Below are 17,632 nucleotides of genomic sequence, written 5' to 3'. Positions count from 1 at the left end.
TTTTCTCCCACTGAAACCGAAAAAAATCCAAGTCATATCAAATGCAGAAAAATAACAAATAGACATAAATGTCTTCCAGGGTTTTTTAGATAAGTTATCAAGTTCCAAGCACACGTAGCCTACACGACCATGTGTTATGGTCATGTGACCAAATACACTTCTACAGACACAAGCCCTACAACATGTGCTTATAATAAGGATCGAACTAAACCAGTTTGTATTGAACTGTAGATTTTGTAGCAACTGTTATCATGGCAACTGTGTGTATACCATAAAGATATTCTAATCACTCTTGTTTTATACAGAAATAATTTATCCTGTGTGACATTCATTTACAAACATATTAATATGCTAAATATCCAAGTTAAATAGCAACTAAGAACTGTCTTCTGTCTTGTACCTTAGACATGGTAACTTAAGCCTGTACTATTATAACTAATGGTGCACAAAAAATATTATCAGACAAATTAGTAAACACCAGTTAAGTTTATTTCCATCTATCTAAAATCTCTGGCTGAGATCTGAACAAAGCACAGTGTATTCCAAGTGGAAAACCCTTCATCCCACTGTGGTTAGACAAAACCTCGAAGAGCACAAACAAGGGGAACACGACCATGAGTACTTAATGACTGCCCAATTCCAGCATGCCCTTTTTTTCCATTAATCACACAATTTTCTTCCACTATTACCTGGAATCATATGGTTGGATGTACTGTATTTTCCATGGCTACTGCATTAGTGGGAGATGTGTGACGTTATTGCTCAATGTCTGCGCGGTTCATTTAGTAATAATGCGATTGAATTATTTCTGCTACGAATTTTCCTTTGATACGATATTCCGCTGAGAGCGCTACAAGACCACAACAATTATTTTTTGACATGCATGTAGTGCAAACATACTTTGTTTTCTTTCTGGTTCACACAGTTTGAGGGAAATAGATAGCAGTGAATAAACTTTCCGCTTAAAATCTTAATTGAGCCCACCGAGAATTAAGGAAACTGGCTAGAGTTATTTGGAATGCATTGTGCAGCTTATTGCATAATTTTTTGCCACACAGGAATTCGGCTCTATGAGGCACGGAGGATATGCGCTGACCTTCTGGGCTACATCACCCCAGGCAGCTGGGCTGCATCATTCTGTAAAGAAAATCCAGCTCATTAGGTGGGAGACCCCTGAGCCCTCAGGCATATGTACTATTCTTTCCTAACTCCGAAAGCTGGCTGTGACAAACTAGTCAAATCAAGTTTCTATCAATGCTTAACCACAAGCATATTTATAAGATATAGTGTAGAGTGTAGACAATTGGGCAGGTCGAGGGCACCTCCAACTGACCTCAAGGAGACTTGGCTCAGTGGGGTCTCACAGCTGGCGCAATGAAGTGGCTAAGCCCGAGCGAAGTAAGGGGAAGCAGTCATCAACAAGGCCCGATGCATTCCTTAGTGCACCCCAGCCAATGTCAACAGCTGCGGGCAGTGCCGAGCCGAGCCCCTGCTGCTGCTCACCTTGCCCCAGCGGCTCGACAGCATTCTGACAGTGAAACCCTCCCGGTGCGAAAGACCATGCTGTGGCTAAAGCTTCCACCAATCAGCACACGTTCCACTCGACTTTAAAACACTATTGCTGGCTATTGTAGTTCCAGCAGATTTAGTGGCAGGGTGGACAATGTGGAACAATGAAAATAGGTATGGTGGGCCAGTAAAATATTTAGGATTACCATTACTTCTGAAACTGCCAGGATTTGTTCACAGCTCCAGACTTGCATTCCTCAGTCCTGTAATTACATACCTTTTATATAACGTTTATTGTAGTTACTGAATAATTCATAGACAAAACTGAATAATATGATTTACAATGAATAACTGAATAATAGGCTGAGAATTTAGGGGGTTTAACCCCCTAAATTCTTTTCCCATATTCAGTTTATTTAGTGAAACTCATAAGAAAGGAATGTAGTAATGAGAATGATAATGTCAGTCTGGAACTGCTGACATGTCCTCAACCTAAATCAAGCCAACGTGGTCTCACACCTGCAAATTCCTCGCAATTTGCACAATGAAAGCCAAATAAAAAGGTAATGTTTAAGCGCAGAGTAATTGTCATGCCTGTTTTTACGATTTGACTCAAATCAAACTGAAAAAAAATGAAATTGAATGAAATTGTCGGTTGACATTGTAGAATGATATCAAGTCCCAAATGTTTATTTGGATAAATGTCATTCATTTTTCTCAAAATGACTGATTACATGCCCAACAGAAGGTCATATACAGAAATTCTGGCTTGTAAACCTTTCAATATGATCCATCCATTGTAACGATAATTGAAAAGATTTGGCTGCACTTTACAGCCAAGGCAGAGTTTAGCCAATACCATCGCTGTCACGGAAAGGAAACTCAAGATGTCCCATAATCAATCTAAATTTCACATCTCTATGGAAGAGCACATTCCTTCCAAGAAATAGGATCCATTATATTAGCCACCATGGAGTGAAGCAAGAGGGACAAAGACATTCATCAACAAGTGAGCTGAGGACGTTTTCTCATGTTTTACTCACTCCCTGCCCTTTAAAACCACTGATTTTCTGATATTGGTCCAATGGTGAGCTATATTCGCTTCTATGTTTCCAGTTTCCTGAAGTACATAGAACTGGACTCTGACCTGCAACACGGCACCCTAGATACCAGTGACACAAGTGTCAGGCAAGAACCACAGCCGTTGATGTTCAGTGACTGGGCTTATTGCAGACAATCCAAATGGAAGCAGATGTTGGACTACAGAAGCGTTGGTGACCTGAGCTAGCTGAGCACACCCACTTTCACCCCTTCTTTTCCCCCCGTCTTTTCCAGGATACTCTTCCCTCAATCCATCATAAAACCATCAAAGTATAAAGTAATGCAGGGGAAGAAATGCGGCGTTTCCTGAGCAGCCAAGTCTCAGCCTACATTGCCTTGTTTCCAGGTGCAGGTTGCACAGGCACTCCAAACCACTTACAGCAGTCAGGGAGCGTGCCTTTTAGTGGGCGAATGGGGGAGGACATGCCTCGCGTGCGTGTATGGGATGAAGGACATTTTTCCCACTAAAATGCGTGCAGACCACAGCACAACTTTTAACATCCGTCATTTGAACAAGCCCTTGTTCCACTGAATGATTCTACAGCTGTGACTCTGAAGGACAATTTCCCATATAATCCATTTAGGTATTGTATTCATCATGAATCACTTGGAGCTGGTATTAAAAAAAAATCAAAGAACGGGCCACATATGTGCTGTGTGTTACGGCCAAGGGAGTTGGAACTAAATTCCTTTTTCTAGTTTTATCTATTACTAGCAGTTATCATAAGTCAACTCACAATCAGGAAAAATATATGTTTTTCAAGGAACAAGATACAGTTCCTGCTTTCACTGGAAACAAGCTATCAGGAAATACACTGACACTGGCAGACTTCATCGATTAATTGCAATTTGTAGCTAATACCTTTAAAAAAATTAGAAAGATGAATATTTTTATTCAGACTTTTTGGCATCCATAGTACTGACACATAAGTGTCAGTTAGATTAACAGTCTAAAGTCCATATTCTATAGTAAGAAATAGCAACGCTCTAAACAATTAAGAACATTCTCAGTGATTCGACTAACATTCAGTGAAAAACAGAGCACTAGCGCCATCTAGTGAATAAAAGCTTTAAATTGCTTACTTTATCCATGTTCCCTTGTGCGTCATGTAAGAATTTTGTATTTTCTTAAATCTTCTATAATTTATATTGCAAACTTACCTGCTTTGCACAGAAATACACAAAATGCTTGCAACATGATCTAATCATCATAACACTCCATCAGTCAGTGTATCATCTCAGCATTATGTTCACCAGTTCAAGTGTTGTTTTGTTATATTTGCTTTGCAAATATTGTTTTGGTGCATTTTGGTGGGAACAGGGTCTCCAGCTGTACAGGTGCAGCAATGTGAATTATGGAAAATAGTCTTATAATCACCTCCTACTCACTGAAAGTACATTAGACCTCCATAGCGACAAAACATCTCCATAGTAACTGGTATCTGGGTTAGCACTAGTGAGGGAAAGAAATGTTTTACAAATTAATGCTTTGTTCGGGCCTGCCGTAATCCACTCTGAATACAGACACAATATACCATTTCACATTTAGTCCCTAGATTTCACAAAATTTTGGAGTGTGTTCTTTCAGCCACATTGATGTTAGTAAAGTCAGCTACTAATGTAGGGTGAGGATTCATCCCAAAATTGTTCAGAGCTTTATCACAGGTATCTGAAGATCATCTTCTCCAACTCATATCCTCATGGAGCTGGCTTTGTGCACAGGAGCATGGTCATGCTCGAAAATGTTTGGATCTCAGACTTCAACTGAAGGAAAATACCAAATGCTAAAGTGTCCAAACTCAAAATCTTGTACAACTGTGCACCTCCAACTCTGTAGTAAAAGATTGATGAAGAATCACATACGGCTGAAAAAGCCAGGTGTCTTTATACTTTTGTCCATATTGTGTATGGGTAAAAATGATAGGAGCATATAGTGTTCAATACTTGTGTTGCTTGAACTTATTGATAATTGATCATGGTTTTGAAATAATATTGCTTCCAAGTCCGATATAAAGCTGTTCACACTTTGGAGTGACATAAATTACAGAAAAATAAGAACATTTTAACACTGCAGGTACCCCGCACATAATCCTGAAGTAATATCAGCCTTTGCACGCAACATCGTAAACCATAGGGTCACAAAAAACGGTGCTGGCAATACAGTGGCTACTGTGATTTACAAGCCTGATTTAATTTCGGTCAGCAAATGCAATTGATGCAAGATGGCTCTTCTGGACAGTTCTCTGAAAGGGCTGTTGTTGCACTGGAGTCTGGTCTATGTCTGAGTGGGTGTATGGACAATTATAATTCCTGCTCCCACGCAAAGGCAAAGCAAAATCACACACACGCACTGAGACATAAGCACTGAATGCATCGAAGCAAAACAGAAGGGCAAATTTTAAGTTTTGCCTCATCCTTTCAATCCTGTTCAATGTCAAAAAGAAATAGCAAAGCTGTCCACAATATGTGCAGTAAAAAGCTAACTGTAGTGCATCTCATATTTGCTGATTCAAAGCCAGGCTAGTAGCTGCTGTTTATCTAACACACAACATCATAAACCAAAAATGATAAACATGCTTGATTGTGAATCCACCCAAGTACACAATGTTCTCTTTATTACATATACCAAATATAAGGAACAGTGTGACACGTTTATTCCCAAAGCAGTGCTTATCTATTGTGAACTTTCAACCATCTAATACAAAGAACAAGCTGAATTCTGAACATATCACCAGAGGAAAAAAAAATAAAAAATTGAACTTAAATGCAACCACTAGGGATAAACCAACATGATACAGAGTAATATTACTGGTCCTTTACTGGCTTAAAACACTGGGGTTGTTACACTGACCGACACACAGATTGTGAACATCGTGTCTCTTATGTCTTGCATAACTTAGCAACAGAAACTTGCAAAAATAAAAAATAAAATACTATGGCTGTCTTCATGTTACACCGAATACATTTAGAGCTCATATGGATATCAAATCAAATATGGGTGGGAGAAGAAAAAAGAAAAAAGAAAAAAAAAAGGTTTGGGATTGTTGCATCCCAGGCAAAAGAAAAATACACAAGCTGAAGGAAAAAAACTCGCACAAAATTTTTTTTCACCCAGTGTCCAGATGCCAAAGAATTCTAAAAACACTTTGCCCCACCCGGCCCTCCCACTGAAACACAGGCAAGGTTTATAATCGTCTTATTGCGTCATCGATGTCCGACATTTGTTCCTTCAGCTGGTTCCACTGCTCTGGGTTCAACGAAATACCTGAGGGCGATTCATTACAATTAATGACACAACCGAAATAGACATTTCCTAATTACACATTCATTTAAAGTAATCATTCATCTAAAATAAGACACAGCTCTTTTTTTTTTTTTGAGAAAGAAAGGAAGAGAAATCATTCATATCTTTGGTTCAGTGTAGACTATAAATGACGCATTTACTAAAGTTATATACTTGTCTCTCACTAAGCCATCCCTCAATGGCAAAAGTTTGTGGACACCTGCGTCTTAAGATTTCTGTTCTTTTTGAACATTTAGTCCTCATTTGCTGTTATAACAAACCTCCACTCTTCATTGAAATGTTCAAGATCTTCCACTTCAACCCATGTAATACCGTAGGTTCATATCTTGCCAGAACAAGTTTTGGTCTCGGAGTTCAAGAAAAGATAAAATGTCAAAATCTTATGCTACTACTTCCAGAGATGTTTTACACAATTGTGAGCCAATTTTGTATTAACAGTTTGGGGGCATGGCTATGCTGAAGCAGGTTTTAGTCTTCTAGTTTAAATAAAGGAAAAGTCAGGTGTCCCAATACTTTTGTTCACATGGTGCATGTTCTCAGGAAAGACATTTTAAAGCCTAATTAGCGTTAAACAAAAGTCTGACTGAAAGACATTACAACTATATATACACCCACCCACATACACAGATTTAATCAAATACATTCTATTAATAAATGTTGGTAACATTCAGTTATTAAACGCTCCCTACGATATTTTAGCTGCACAGTTAGTTATATATTAATATTACATGTATTTCAAGAGCAGCTCAAACAGACTTCCAATTTTGTTCTGAACACATACATTACAGTACCTGCGTCATGGACTGCAGTGTGAAATGTCTCGAACGCTCATAAGATTCACAACCATTTATAAATCATTAAAATAGTCAGTGTTCATCAGTAATGACGTTCCGATGATTAAGCATTTTTTTTTGTCACAATTACCTTTTTTGCCAGGCTTCATTTCACCTGCTTGGTCCATCCAGTATTCCCTAAGGTCAATCAACACCTTCCCTTTGAAATCTCGGACACTGACGTATCGTAATTTCCCAATCTGAAACAGACATATGATTCAGGATTCAGGACATGAGTCAGGAGAGCAACATGGTTGTAAATGACAAATGGTTTTCTGTAATAATAATAATAATAATAATAATAATAAGAGAGACTATACCAGCCCTAGAATAAGTGTAAAACTAGGATTTGCTGTAAACCACCAGGCTTCAACTTTAAACCATTTTAATTTGTATGATTTCAGAAAACCTTTTAAAAGATAACTACTTTTCACACCTTAGTGAATGTTCCTAATATCTTGCCTATATTCGCTAACAAACTGTTTGCCATCTTGCGTTCTTCATTCAATCAATAGACCTATAACTGAAAGCAAATGACTGTCTTCTTCACAAGTTTGAGGAAGTGAAGATATTGTTCTCACACGGGTATCGAGTCATGTGTGTGTGTATGGTATAGAGGTGGACAGATAGTGGTTTTTACCGATACCATTAGCTAGGCTGCTTCGTGTTTGATGATAACGATTAATCAAGTGATTGTTTTTTAAATGGATTCTGGATAAAAACCAAAACAAATATAACGCTAATATAATTAAAATACGTACTGATCCATAGAAAATGTGCTAAATGAAATATATGAATATATAAATTATATTGATAATATAATTATATAAATGATCAATTATAATTTATAAATATAATATGGCACTGCATTTAAAAACAAACCGGACGAGGAGTCAGTGATTCGCCTCTAGAGGCCGCTCTCGTAATGACGGGACCTTCTCAGTCGGTCCAGACGCTACCCTGAAAAACTACCGGTATGGATTTTTGCCGATAGCCAAGCAATCAACCATCGGTGGCGATTTATTCGTCAAAACCGATGAATTGGTCTACCTCTGATACACTTTAGTTTTGTGACATCCTCTTTGCTCTTGTTCATAGGATGAGAAATTTTACTTCCAAATTAGGTATATCGTTTAAGAGAGTTCTAAAACCACGGCTGAGCAGCCCAACTGAAAAGCCTTTACGCCATCACTGGTGCATCACGATTACGAATCACGACGAAATAGCTGGCAGCTCTGAGGCGGAGAACCAACAGAGCTATGGATAACTCAGTCGAAACGATGGTAGACACAGATCTCCTGTGTTAATCAGAAAAAATGGCGCTTTTCTCAGCCTGAGTAGCAGTTTAAGATGATGGGTTTGGCTGGCTTGACATGCCTTGGAGGAAGGATGTAGTCACACCCTTCCTGATTTTTAGTGTCATCTAATAGGAAAGAGCTGGCTGAGGAATGGAATTCAGTAGATGAGCAAATTGGGGAGAAAATAGTTGCAACCGCACTGAATCCGCCGTTGATGAGTACGATATGTTATGTTTTCTAAGATTAATGACCAAAGGAATTCTTTTTACGGTGTGTGTTGACCAAGACACACTCCTTATTTCAAATGGATACACCCTAAACAGCGTTTATCTTCTGAAACAGATCCTGAAGACTATAAATGTTCTGGATTAGTGGTTATAAAAGCTCCAGTACATATTCATATCTACTGCCTTCTTCAATGGCAATTCACGCATAGTAAATCAATCCTGAGCCGGGAAACTGAATGAGGATGTGTGAACATGTGAAGAAACATGACCGGAACCTGAAACATGTTGTCACCAGCATTATCGTCACTCTTAGTGGAGCCGCTTGGCTTGGAGGTCTCACCACCCTTCTGTTTTTTTGCAGGCTTCTCCACTTTGCTTGCCTTCTTCCTCTTAGCCTGCGAGAAATTTACATTTTGTGCAGTAGGTGTAAAAGATTTTACAATGTATGATGTTTAGAGTTTGCTTTAAAAAGCCTTAAACGGCGCACGAATGTCCGTCAGACATAAAATCAGTCTGTGGAATTTGTGATAACAATAAACGATTCTTACCTTTGTTTCGGCTTCACTGTCAGAGTCACTGCCTGATGTGGACGACAACGCCTCTTTAGATTTAGGCATGCTGAGGAACACAACCAGGAGACAACCGTGTTAGTGCAATTAGTAAGCCCATACTGCCCCCATATGGTGATTTAAGAAAATGCAGAATACTCAAAGCCAATCTCTTACAGTAGTCAGAATTAAATATCATGTATCAGCAGTATGCCTCTGAGCACAGGTCACCAACATGGTGCCCCAACAAGGTCACCCACAAGGACCACGTCACCCACGGGGCTTTTAAAAAAAATAGCTCACCATAGCGCCACTTACCAGTGAGCTGCATCAAATTTTTGTTGCTATTCTTTTTTTAAATCACACTTGCATTGGTGTGAATCTGAAAATGACTATATTAAAATATAGATGACTAGATATAGATGAATATTATTAATTATTAATAATAACAATTAAAGGTAAATTGAGCAAATTTGTTATTTCAGAAGTGTGTAAAAAAACAGATTTATGTACCCAAGAAGTAGTTCTCAGTTTTAAAAAGGTTGGTGACCCCTGCTTCAGATCATTTCAAATCAGCTTCATTTTTATTCTCTAAGATGTAAATAATATACATCAAGATCAATCCAGGTCCATCAATGATCAAGAAATTTAGATCCCTCTCAGAGTGAAAGAAGCAGCGGATACAAATCTAGATTATCTATTGTGAAGCAAAGGTTCGATTTAAATAGATTTTTGCGAAATGGAAATATTTACGGTATCCATGAGAGCTACAAATGCTGTGTAAAATATTGAATATTCAGAGATCCATCTTGCAAGCACTATTGCTGTAAATCCGAAATGTCAATGCGAGTGTGCAAGTGCTTTGCTTTTAACCTTCTATATAAATGCTTTGATGTGATGAATGTATGAAATATGTAAATTACATTTTCCAGCGGCCAATTGCCCACAACGCTCATCTACCCGTTTATAACTATTTTTCTTTATACAGAAAGTTCAGCTACGCAGTATATAGTAATCCATACAATACTTTGAGTACTTTTGTGAATTAATATGTACATATGTATATGTTTGGGTAATAATCCAGTGTTTTAATTAAAATGCGCATTGGGGTAAGATATTGAATGTAAGGCTATAAAGATGATTGTCTGAAATCCAAAACAGGCTTTGTGCTCATGCCTGCCATTTTCATTATGCTTCATGGAAACGCATTTAAATTAGCAAGCATTTACTGCCATTTTCAAAAGTTTCCCTTCAGATTCATTTTGTAGATCAGCGCTTGTTGTAGGAGCCGGCGTGCCTTCAGTCATACAGGCTCATTTATTTACAACACAGAGGGTTCTTACTAGCAACAAGGAGACTTTTGGTAAAGTGGAAGGGTGGAGTTGATGAGTTTTTAGCCAACAGGCGAAATGGCATGTTCACAGAATCTCACTCAGCTCTGATGTTGAAATTCGAAAGAATTTTGTTATATAAAAAGCAGGTTATCGTGTGGTATGAAGCGACGCACTGAATACTGGACCTATGTGACCCATTATGTGAATTTCCTCTGAGATGAATAAAGTGATCTATTTATAATACATGCGGAAAACGAACCCGAATTCCCACCTGCCCCATGAAAAAAAAAAATAATAATCCAGCGTCTCATCCATGACATTTTATTCAAACACACGGGTTGCACAAGCGACTTGCACAAGCGAAATGATGAGCCAATTCTAACAGTTCTGAGAAAAAAATAAAACGATGAATGCTTTTATGGAAAGTCTGTTGGGCGTGCAGCATGCACTACACATGGGAAGCACACACTTAAAATGCTTTGTATACAAGGAAAAGATGACCAGATGAAAAATCGCTTTCACCTTATCTTCTGGCCACCGCAACGATAAAGCATCCCTTTACAAAATATCCAGTCTCGTAACTTAATCCATGGTCCGCAAAATTTATCCAAACCAGCTTTCAAACCAAGTGCTGGGATGTGATTTATCCTAAGATGTAAATTTATCCACACCATGATACGAGGCGGTATCAAAAAGTTTTGAGACTAGCTCGGTTTACAGTAAAGTACTTTATTTGTCTATGGTTGCACACCATTACCTTTAAAATAGTCCCCTTGCAAAGCAATACAGTGCTCCCAGCGTACCTGCCACTTCTGCAATATATAGCAACACATACATCAGAATGCTGTTCATTGACTTTAGCTCTGCGTTCAATACAGTCCTCCCCACTGTACTGATCACTAAGCTCAGTGAACTGGGTATCTGCACCTCCACTTGCAGATGGATTCTGGACTTTCTCACCAACAGACCTCAATCTGTCAGGTTGGGAAACCAGGTATCCTCAACCCTAATTCTGAACACTGGCATACCGCAGGGCTGTGTTCTGAGCCCACTGCTCTACTCCCTGTTCACCCACGATTGTGCTCCTCTGCATAACTCCAACATCTTCATCAAGTATGCAGATGACACCACCGTGGTCGGCCAGATCGACAACAACGACGAATCGGCCTACAGGGAAGAGATCCGTAATCTGGCAGCATGGTGTGCCAACAACAACCTGACTCTCAACGCCACAAAGACCAAAGAGCTCATTGTGGACTTCCGGAAATCCAACAGCAGGAGACATCTACCAGTCAACATCAATGGAACCGAGGTAGAGCGAGTCTCCAGCTTTAAGTTCCTGGGAGTTCACATCTCTGAGGATCTGACATGGCAGCAGAACACGTCAGCTCTGGTTAAAAAAGCACAACAACGCCTGTACTTCTTGAGAAGTCTCAAGAAATCTCATCTGTCTCCGGGGATTTTAACGAGCTTCTACCGCTGCATCATTGAGAGCATCCTGACCAACTCCATCACTGTATGGTACGGAGGCTCCACTGTGTGTGAACGTAAAGCACTGCAAAGGGTGGTCAAAACCGCCCAACGCATCACTGGCACTACACTACCTGCCATTGAACACCTTCACCACAGCAGATGTCTGCGCAGAGCTCACAGCATCATCAAGGACTCTTCACATCCCAGTCATAAACTGTTTAACCTCCTTCCATCAAGAAGGAGATACAGGAACTTACGTACCAGAACCAGCAGGTTCAGGGACAGCTTTTTTCCATCCACCATCACACTACTGAACTCAACACTACACCGCTAATCACTACACAACATCCACCATCACACTACTGAACTCAACACTACACCGCTAATCACTACACAACAAACATAAACAAAAGACTGTATATAACCTCTGTACAATACATGTACATACTTCATATTATATCTTTTTCACTCCTCAGTACATCTGCACTTTTATATCTGTATGTATACTTATCATCACTGTACATTCTGCCCAACATTTCACATCAATCTGTGTACATAATGTATGTGTATATATTTATATATATATATATATATATATTTTTTTTTATATATAGTAGACTGTTTATTCAGCTTGCTACTCCTTACTGCCATAACCCTGTGATCTGTAACCTTCATAGCCTTTATATTTATTCACTGTATATACCTCATATATATACCACTGCTGTAAATATGCCAGATAGTTATCTGCACTGTAAATATGCTAGATATTTATCTGCACTTTTTGCACAACTGCTACATTTTGCACTTCTGGTAGATGCCAAACTGCATTTCGTTGCTGTGTACCTGTACAATGCAATGACAATAAAGTTGTATCTATCTATCTATCTATCTATCTATCTATCTATCTATCTATATCTTGTAGGGATAAAGGATGTCAAGCACCTTCTGAGATTCTAGCTGTTTTTCCACAATGATGTTAAAACGGACGGTCATGGAGATGATGCTTTTCCACACTGAACACTGTTGCTTCGTCCCTGGTTCATACCTGTACACTTAAGTTTAATCACTGCTCCTTTTTAGCAGCCTGGGGACGAACTTAGCAGCAACATGATGCATGTTCAAATCACAATTGGACATTTAAGGTGTTCCTGAACTCTCGTCATCTTCCAGTGAGGTTCTGCTGCTCTTATAGCATGCACTGAAAACACTTTGAACGACTCGTTGCAGTGTCGCAATAAACTTGCAGAATCTTGTCAAACGTCTATGTGGCAGATTTGCCCAGTTTCATGCAAAATTTCATGTTTGCTCTTGCGGTCCAGGATGAAGATGTGGTAACACACAAGTGGTCAGAATAGCACCAGTTGCACAGCTCCCGACAACATATTTTGGCACAGTGACTTCTGAAGGTCAGTGCTCCCTGTGACTGTGCTTGCAGCCCTGTGCTGCCATCTGTTGGTGTGTTACGAAACTACACTCAACTTTTCAAAGCCCTGAGCCCTGGAGCTGCGTGGCATTGACTTAGCTTACTCCAACACTTTTGTCAATCATGTGGAGAATATTTATGACGACACACAATGTATTGAGATCTAGATGAGTACAGACACTCTTTGTCTTATCCATTTGTCAAGAGATCCTGTAACCCTATCCCTAAAAATCCAAGCCATAAGCCAGGACAAGAATTTTCCCGAAGATGAAAAGTAGGGCATCAGTTCTGGCAATAGGACAGTGTAGAATACCAAACATCCTCATGACAATCCTCAATTTAATTTTATTTGTATAGCACTTTTAACAATGGATGTTCTCCCAAAGCAGCTTTATAGAAATAAGTAGGTTATATAATTTACATTTATACTATCAGAATAAAACTATAAGTTTAGCCCTAATAAGATATACCCAAGATATACCTTTATTCATCCCACAGTGGGGAAATTTCTTGTGAGCCAGTAGAGAAAATGGCAAGAAAAACTTCCTAAAATGGCATGAGGAAGTGTTTGAGAGGAACCAGACTCCGATCCTCATCCGGGTGGCATCGAATGTGCATTAATTACAGTTTTCAGATTGCTGAGGTGTACTTTATAGTGATAGGCACTTAAATGTAGAACTGTTCATGCCAATTATAGTCCTAAACCATTGCAGCTGAATGTTTGTGTTAATTACAGCCCAAGCACAAGTGCACTGTGTAGTTTGTAAGCAATAAGAATGAAGGGTTTTTTTTTTTTTTTTTGTAAAGCTCAAATCTTGCAGGTTCACTCTTGAAGAAGAAGGCTTCGTGGAAACAAAATGAAGATGATTCACATGAGAAATAGTACATGGGTTTTAGTAAACAAATGAAAAAAGTGTAGTATTTCAAGCAAGAGTAACGTGACACTGTTGACATCGACATCAATAAATAAAAAGGTAAAGCCTCGTGGTCTCATGGCTTTGTGGTTTTATTGTTTTTCTGTAGGAGTTCACCTTCAGCTAAATCAGCAGCGAATCGTATTGCATTTATGACTCGGGTATGAATGGTGCTTAGCTATCTCACTGCTCACTGCTCACTGCTCACTGGGCCAGCGTGGTTTAACAGGCCTGGAAATACAACACTTACTTCCACACTTATCACACTGGGTGACATTTATCACACAATCAGGATTCACTTCCGGCTTTTCAGTAAGCTGATATCAACATCATAGTATTTACTTTCAGGTGCACAAGTGACTTACGTTAGATGATGCAGTTAGTTAGCTGGATGTTCACTGAAGACTGAGCCGCGGATTCGCTTCTCTCACACACGCGGGCGAGAGATCACAGAATTGGGCATGTAGCGCACGTGGATCACGTGGTCCGCTATTGACCAATCACATCAGACGTTTGACGTACCTCGGCTGTTAAAAGGTTCAGCGAATCACGTCACTGCGCCGCCATGTTGGATAAGTTAACACTTAAATATGCACCTTTACTGCTGACACAAATACAGCAACTGGTGTAATAAATCCATTAACTCCACCTCCATAACATTTCTAAATGTATTAGAATATTACTATTAATTTATTAATATTAGTGTAAATATTTGAATTTACACTGCAAAAAAACACTAACTCTCTTTCTCTCTCTCTCTCTCTCGCTATCTATCTATCTCTCTATATCTGTCTAGCTCTCTCTCTCTCTATCTATCTATCGCTTCTCTCTCTCTCTCTCTCTCTCTCTCTCTATCTATCTTTATTTCTCTACCCCTATCTTTCTCTATCTATCTATCTATCTATCTCTCTCTCTCTCTCTCTCTCTCTCTATCTATCTCTATTTCTCTACCCCCTATCTTTCTCTATCTCTAGCGCTCTATCTATCTATCTATCTATCTATCTATCTATCTATCTATCTATCTATCTATCTATCTTTCTCTACCCCCATCTTTCTTTATCTCTCTCTCTCTCTCTCTCTCTCTCTCTCTCTATTTATCTATCTCTCTCTCGAGTGTTAAGATGGTTCTCTAAACACATTCCTATGTTGTTTGTTCAGTGTTTATAGGATCTTCACGATGTGAGTATGTAAGGTACACAGGAAGTCTTTATCTAGGCTCATACATCTCCAGTTATTATGTCTTCTTACCCAATCAGAAACAGTTTTAGGTTAGGTTTTCTCCAGTGTGTATATATACTTGTCTGTTATCTGCAATAAACTGAAGAGGAACATATGTGCCATTCTGTGTGCTGTGTGATTCCTCCCTGATCAGAAAAGGCACCACGGGCATCGTAGATCGCATGGAAAACCTCTCCAAGAATTAAGTTTTGTTTGGGCATGATAAAAATCTAACAGTGAGCGACCTCCTTCAGTGGATTTTGTTTTATTATTTTCAACATTGTACATAAATATTGATGACATCTAAACTATGTATGAAATGAATGGAAATTATGTCATAAACAAAAAAACATGTTGAACAACCCAGAATATGTTTTTTATTTTAGTGTCCAAAGTAGCTACATTTAGCTTTTAGGGCAGCTTGGCAAACTCATGGCATTTTCTTGTCAGGTTCATGAGGTAGACAACTCGATTTTCAATTCACCTGTGTGCCCTGTCAAGACTTCATTTGTGAAATTTCTTGCCTTCTTAATGTGCTGTAGACCATCAATTGTTTTGTGCAGAGGAAAGGGTGAGTACAGAGTCAATAGCCCTATTAGTGGTACTACAACTTCTGTACAAATCCATATTATGGCAAAAACCTTCAGTAAAGTTCAGAGAAAAGACAATCCAACATTACTTTAAGAAATGAATGTCAGTCAATATGAAAAATCACAAGTAATTTAAATGTATCCCAAAGTGCAGTCTCCAAAACCATCAAACTCTTTGATAAAACAGGCTCTCATGTGGACCGTCCTAGGAAAGGAATTTTAAGAGCTACATCTGCTGCAGAGGATAAATCTATAAAATTTACCAGCCTCAGAAACGTCAGATGTACAGAAATGCTTATTAGGGTTCAAGTGGCAGACATATTTCAGCATCCACTGTTCAGAGGAGACTGTATATAAATATATATATATTGCCAAGTATGTTTGCACTTACAAGGAATTTGTTTTGGTGGAAGAAGCTTCCAGCTGCACATTTATTAAAAGTAAAATAGAGAAAAAGATTTATTAAATTATAATAAAACAATAATAATAATAATAATAATAATAATAATAATAATAAAATAAATTAAAAGTTATTGCACATTTTCATATAGAAAAAAATAGAGTATTATTGCATATAAAAGTACAGATTTAGATGATTTAGAAAATGTAGTGTTGCGCATATTGTTATTGAACAATGGGAAGAGCATTTAAGTGTTCATGAGGTAGACTGCCGGGGGGAAGAAACTTCTCTTGTGCCTGGCCATCCTGGTGCTTGATGCTCTGTATCGTCGGTCAGACTGCAAAAGTTCAAAAAGCATATTTCTTGGATGTGAGGGATCAAGAGTGATTTTCTGAGCCTTTTTTCTCAGTCTGGATGTGATCAGCGGATCATCTGTCTCCATACCCCCTGTCCTCTACATCTGCCTCTTTCAACTCAACCACCTGCATGTCTTTCCTCACCACATCCATAAACCTCCTCTTTAGTCTTCCTCTTTTCCTCCCTCCTGGTGGCTCCATCCTCAGCATTCTCCTACCAATATACCCCAGGTCCCTCCTCTGCACATGTCCAAACCATCTCAATCTCACCTCCCTCACCTTGTCTCCAAAATGTCCTACATGCACTGTCCCGCTAATAAACTCATTTCTAATCCTGTTCATTCTCGTCACAACCAAACAAAAACCTCAACATCTTCAGCTCTGCTAACTCCACCTCCACCTTCAGTCTTTTAGTCAATGCCACCATCTCTTAATATACATACAACATTGCAGGTCTCACCACAGTCCTATGTACTTTCCCTTTCACTCTTTCAGATACTCTTCTATCACAAATCACTCCTGCTATCACTCTTCTCCACCCACTCCACCCTGCCTGCACTATTTTCTTCACTTCTCTAACACACTCTCCATTACTTTGCACTGTTAATCCCAGGTACCGAAACTTCTCCGCCTTTACCAGCTCTTCTCCCTGCAACCACTCCACTCCACTACACTCCCTCTCATTCACACACATGTACTCTGTCTTACTCCTACTGACTTGCATTCCATTTCTCTCCAGCGTGTACCTCCATCTCTCCAGGCTCTTTTCAACCTGCTCAATACTCTCACCACAAATCACCATATCGTCTGCAAACATCATAATCCACATAGACTACTGTCTGACCTCATCAGTCAACCTGTCCATTACCACTGCAAACAGGAAAGGGCTCAGAGCCGATCCTTGACGCAGTTCACCCTTTGAACCAGTCTGTCGTTCCTACTGCACACTTCAGTGCTGTCACACTGTCCTTATACATGGTATATATGTATATAATATATTTTGTATTAAATTTTCGCCCACAGTGTGTCTCTGTGAAACAGTGCTGTGCTAGAGACAGCATGTCAGGTAGAACTACATTTCCCGGAGTTCCGCTGCTCGTATAA

At 39.1% G+C, this 17,632-nt stretch overlaps 1 protein-coding gene across 1 annotated transcript; it reads right to left on the bottom strand.

Moving 5' to 3' along the window:
• Positions 1 to 5,208: 5,208 nt before the first annotated feature.
• sub1b (SUB1 regulator of transcription b) lies at positions 5,209 to 14,483 on the bottom strand. The gene is made up of 5 exons (XM_046841113.1): positions 14,330 to 14,483; positions 8,821 to 8,890; positions 8,548 to 8,667; positions 6,839 to 6,947; positions 5,209 to 5,875 (listed from the first exon to the last, which is right to left on the bottom strand). Exons 2-5 carry the CDS (start codon positions 8,887 to 8,889, stop codon positions 5,796 to 5,798), a joined length of 378 nt encoding a protein of 125 aa, XP_046697069.1. The 5' UTR covers position 8,890; positions 14,330 to 14,483; the 3' UTR covers positions 5,209 to 5,795.
• Positions 14,484 to 17,632: the final 3,149 nt, after the last annotated feature.

This window comes from Silurus meridionalis, chromosome 27, assembly GCF_014805685.1.
Source record: "Silurus meridionalis isolate SWU-2019-XX chromosome 27, ASM1480568v1, whole genome shotgun sequence".
Classification (NCBI taxonomy): Eukaryota; Metazoa; Chordata; class Actinopteri; order Siluriformes; family Siluridae; genus Silurus; species Silurus meridionalis.
Note: the sequence above shows the minus strand (reverse complement) of the source record. Positions and strands in the feature narration are given on the sequence as shown.

Excerpts from the sequence above, each read along its gene's own strand:
- sub1b (XM_046841113.1), bottom strand. The coding sequence starts at position 8,889 with ATGCCTAAATCTAAAGAGGCGTTGTCGTCCACATCAGGCAGTGACTCT. Across the intron at positions 8,668-8,820 it reads ACAGTGAAGCCGAAACAAAG|GCTAAGAGGAAGAAGGCAAG; the intron begins GTAAGAATCGTT and ends AATTTCTCGCAG. Across the intron at positions 6,948-8,547 it reads CTGGTGACAACATGTTTCAG|ATTGGGAAATTACGATACGT; the intron begins GTTCCGGTCATG and ends TGTCTGTTTCAG.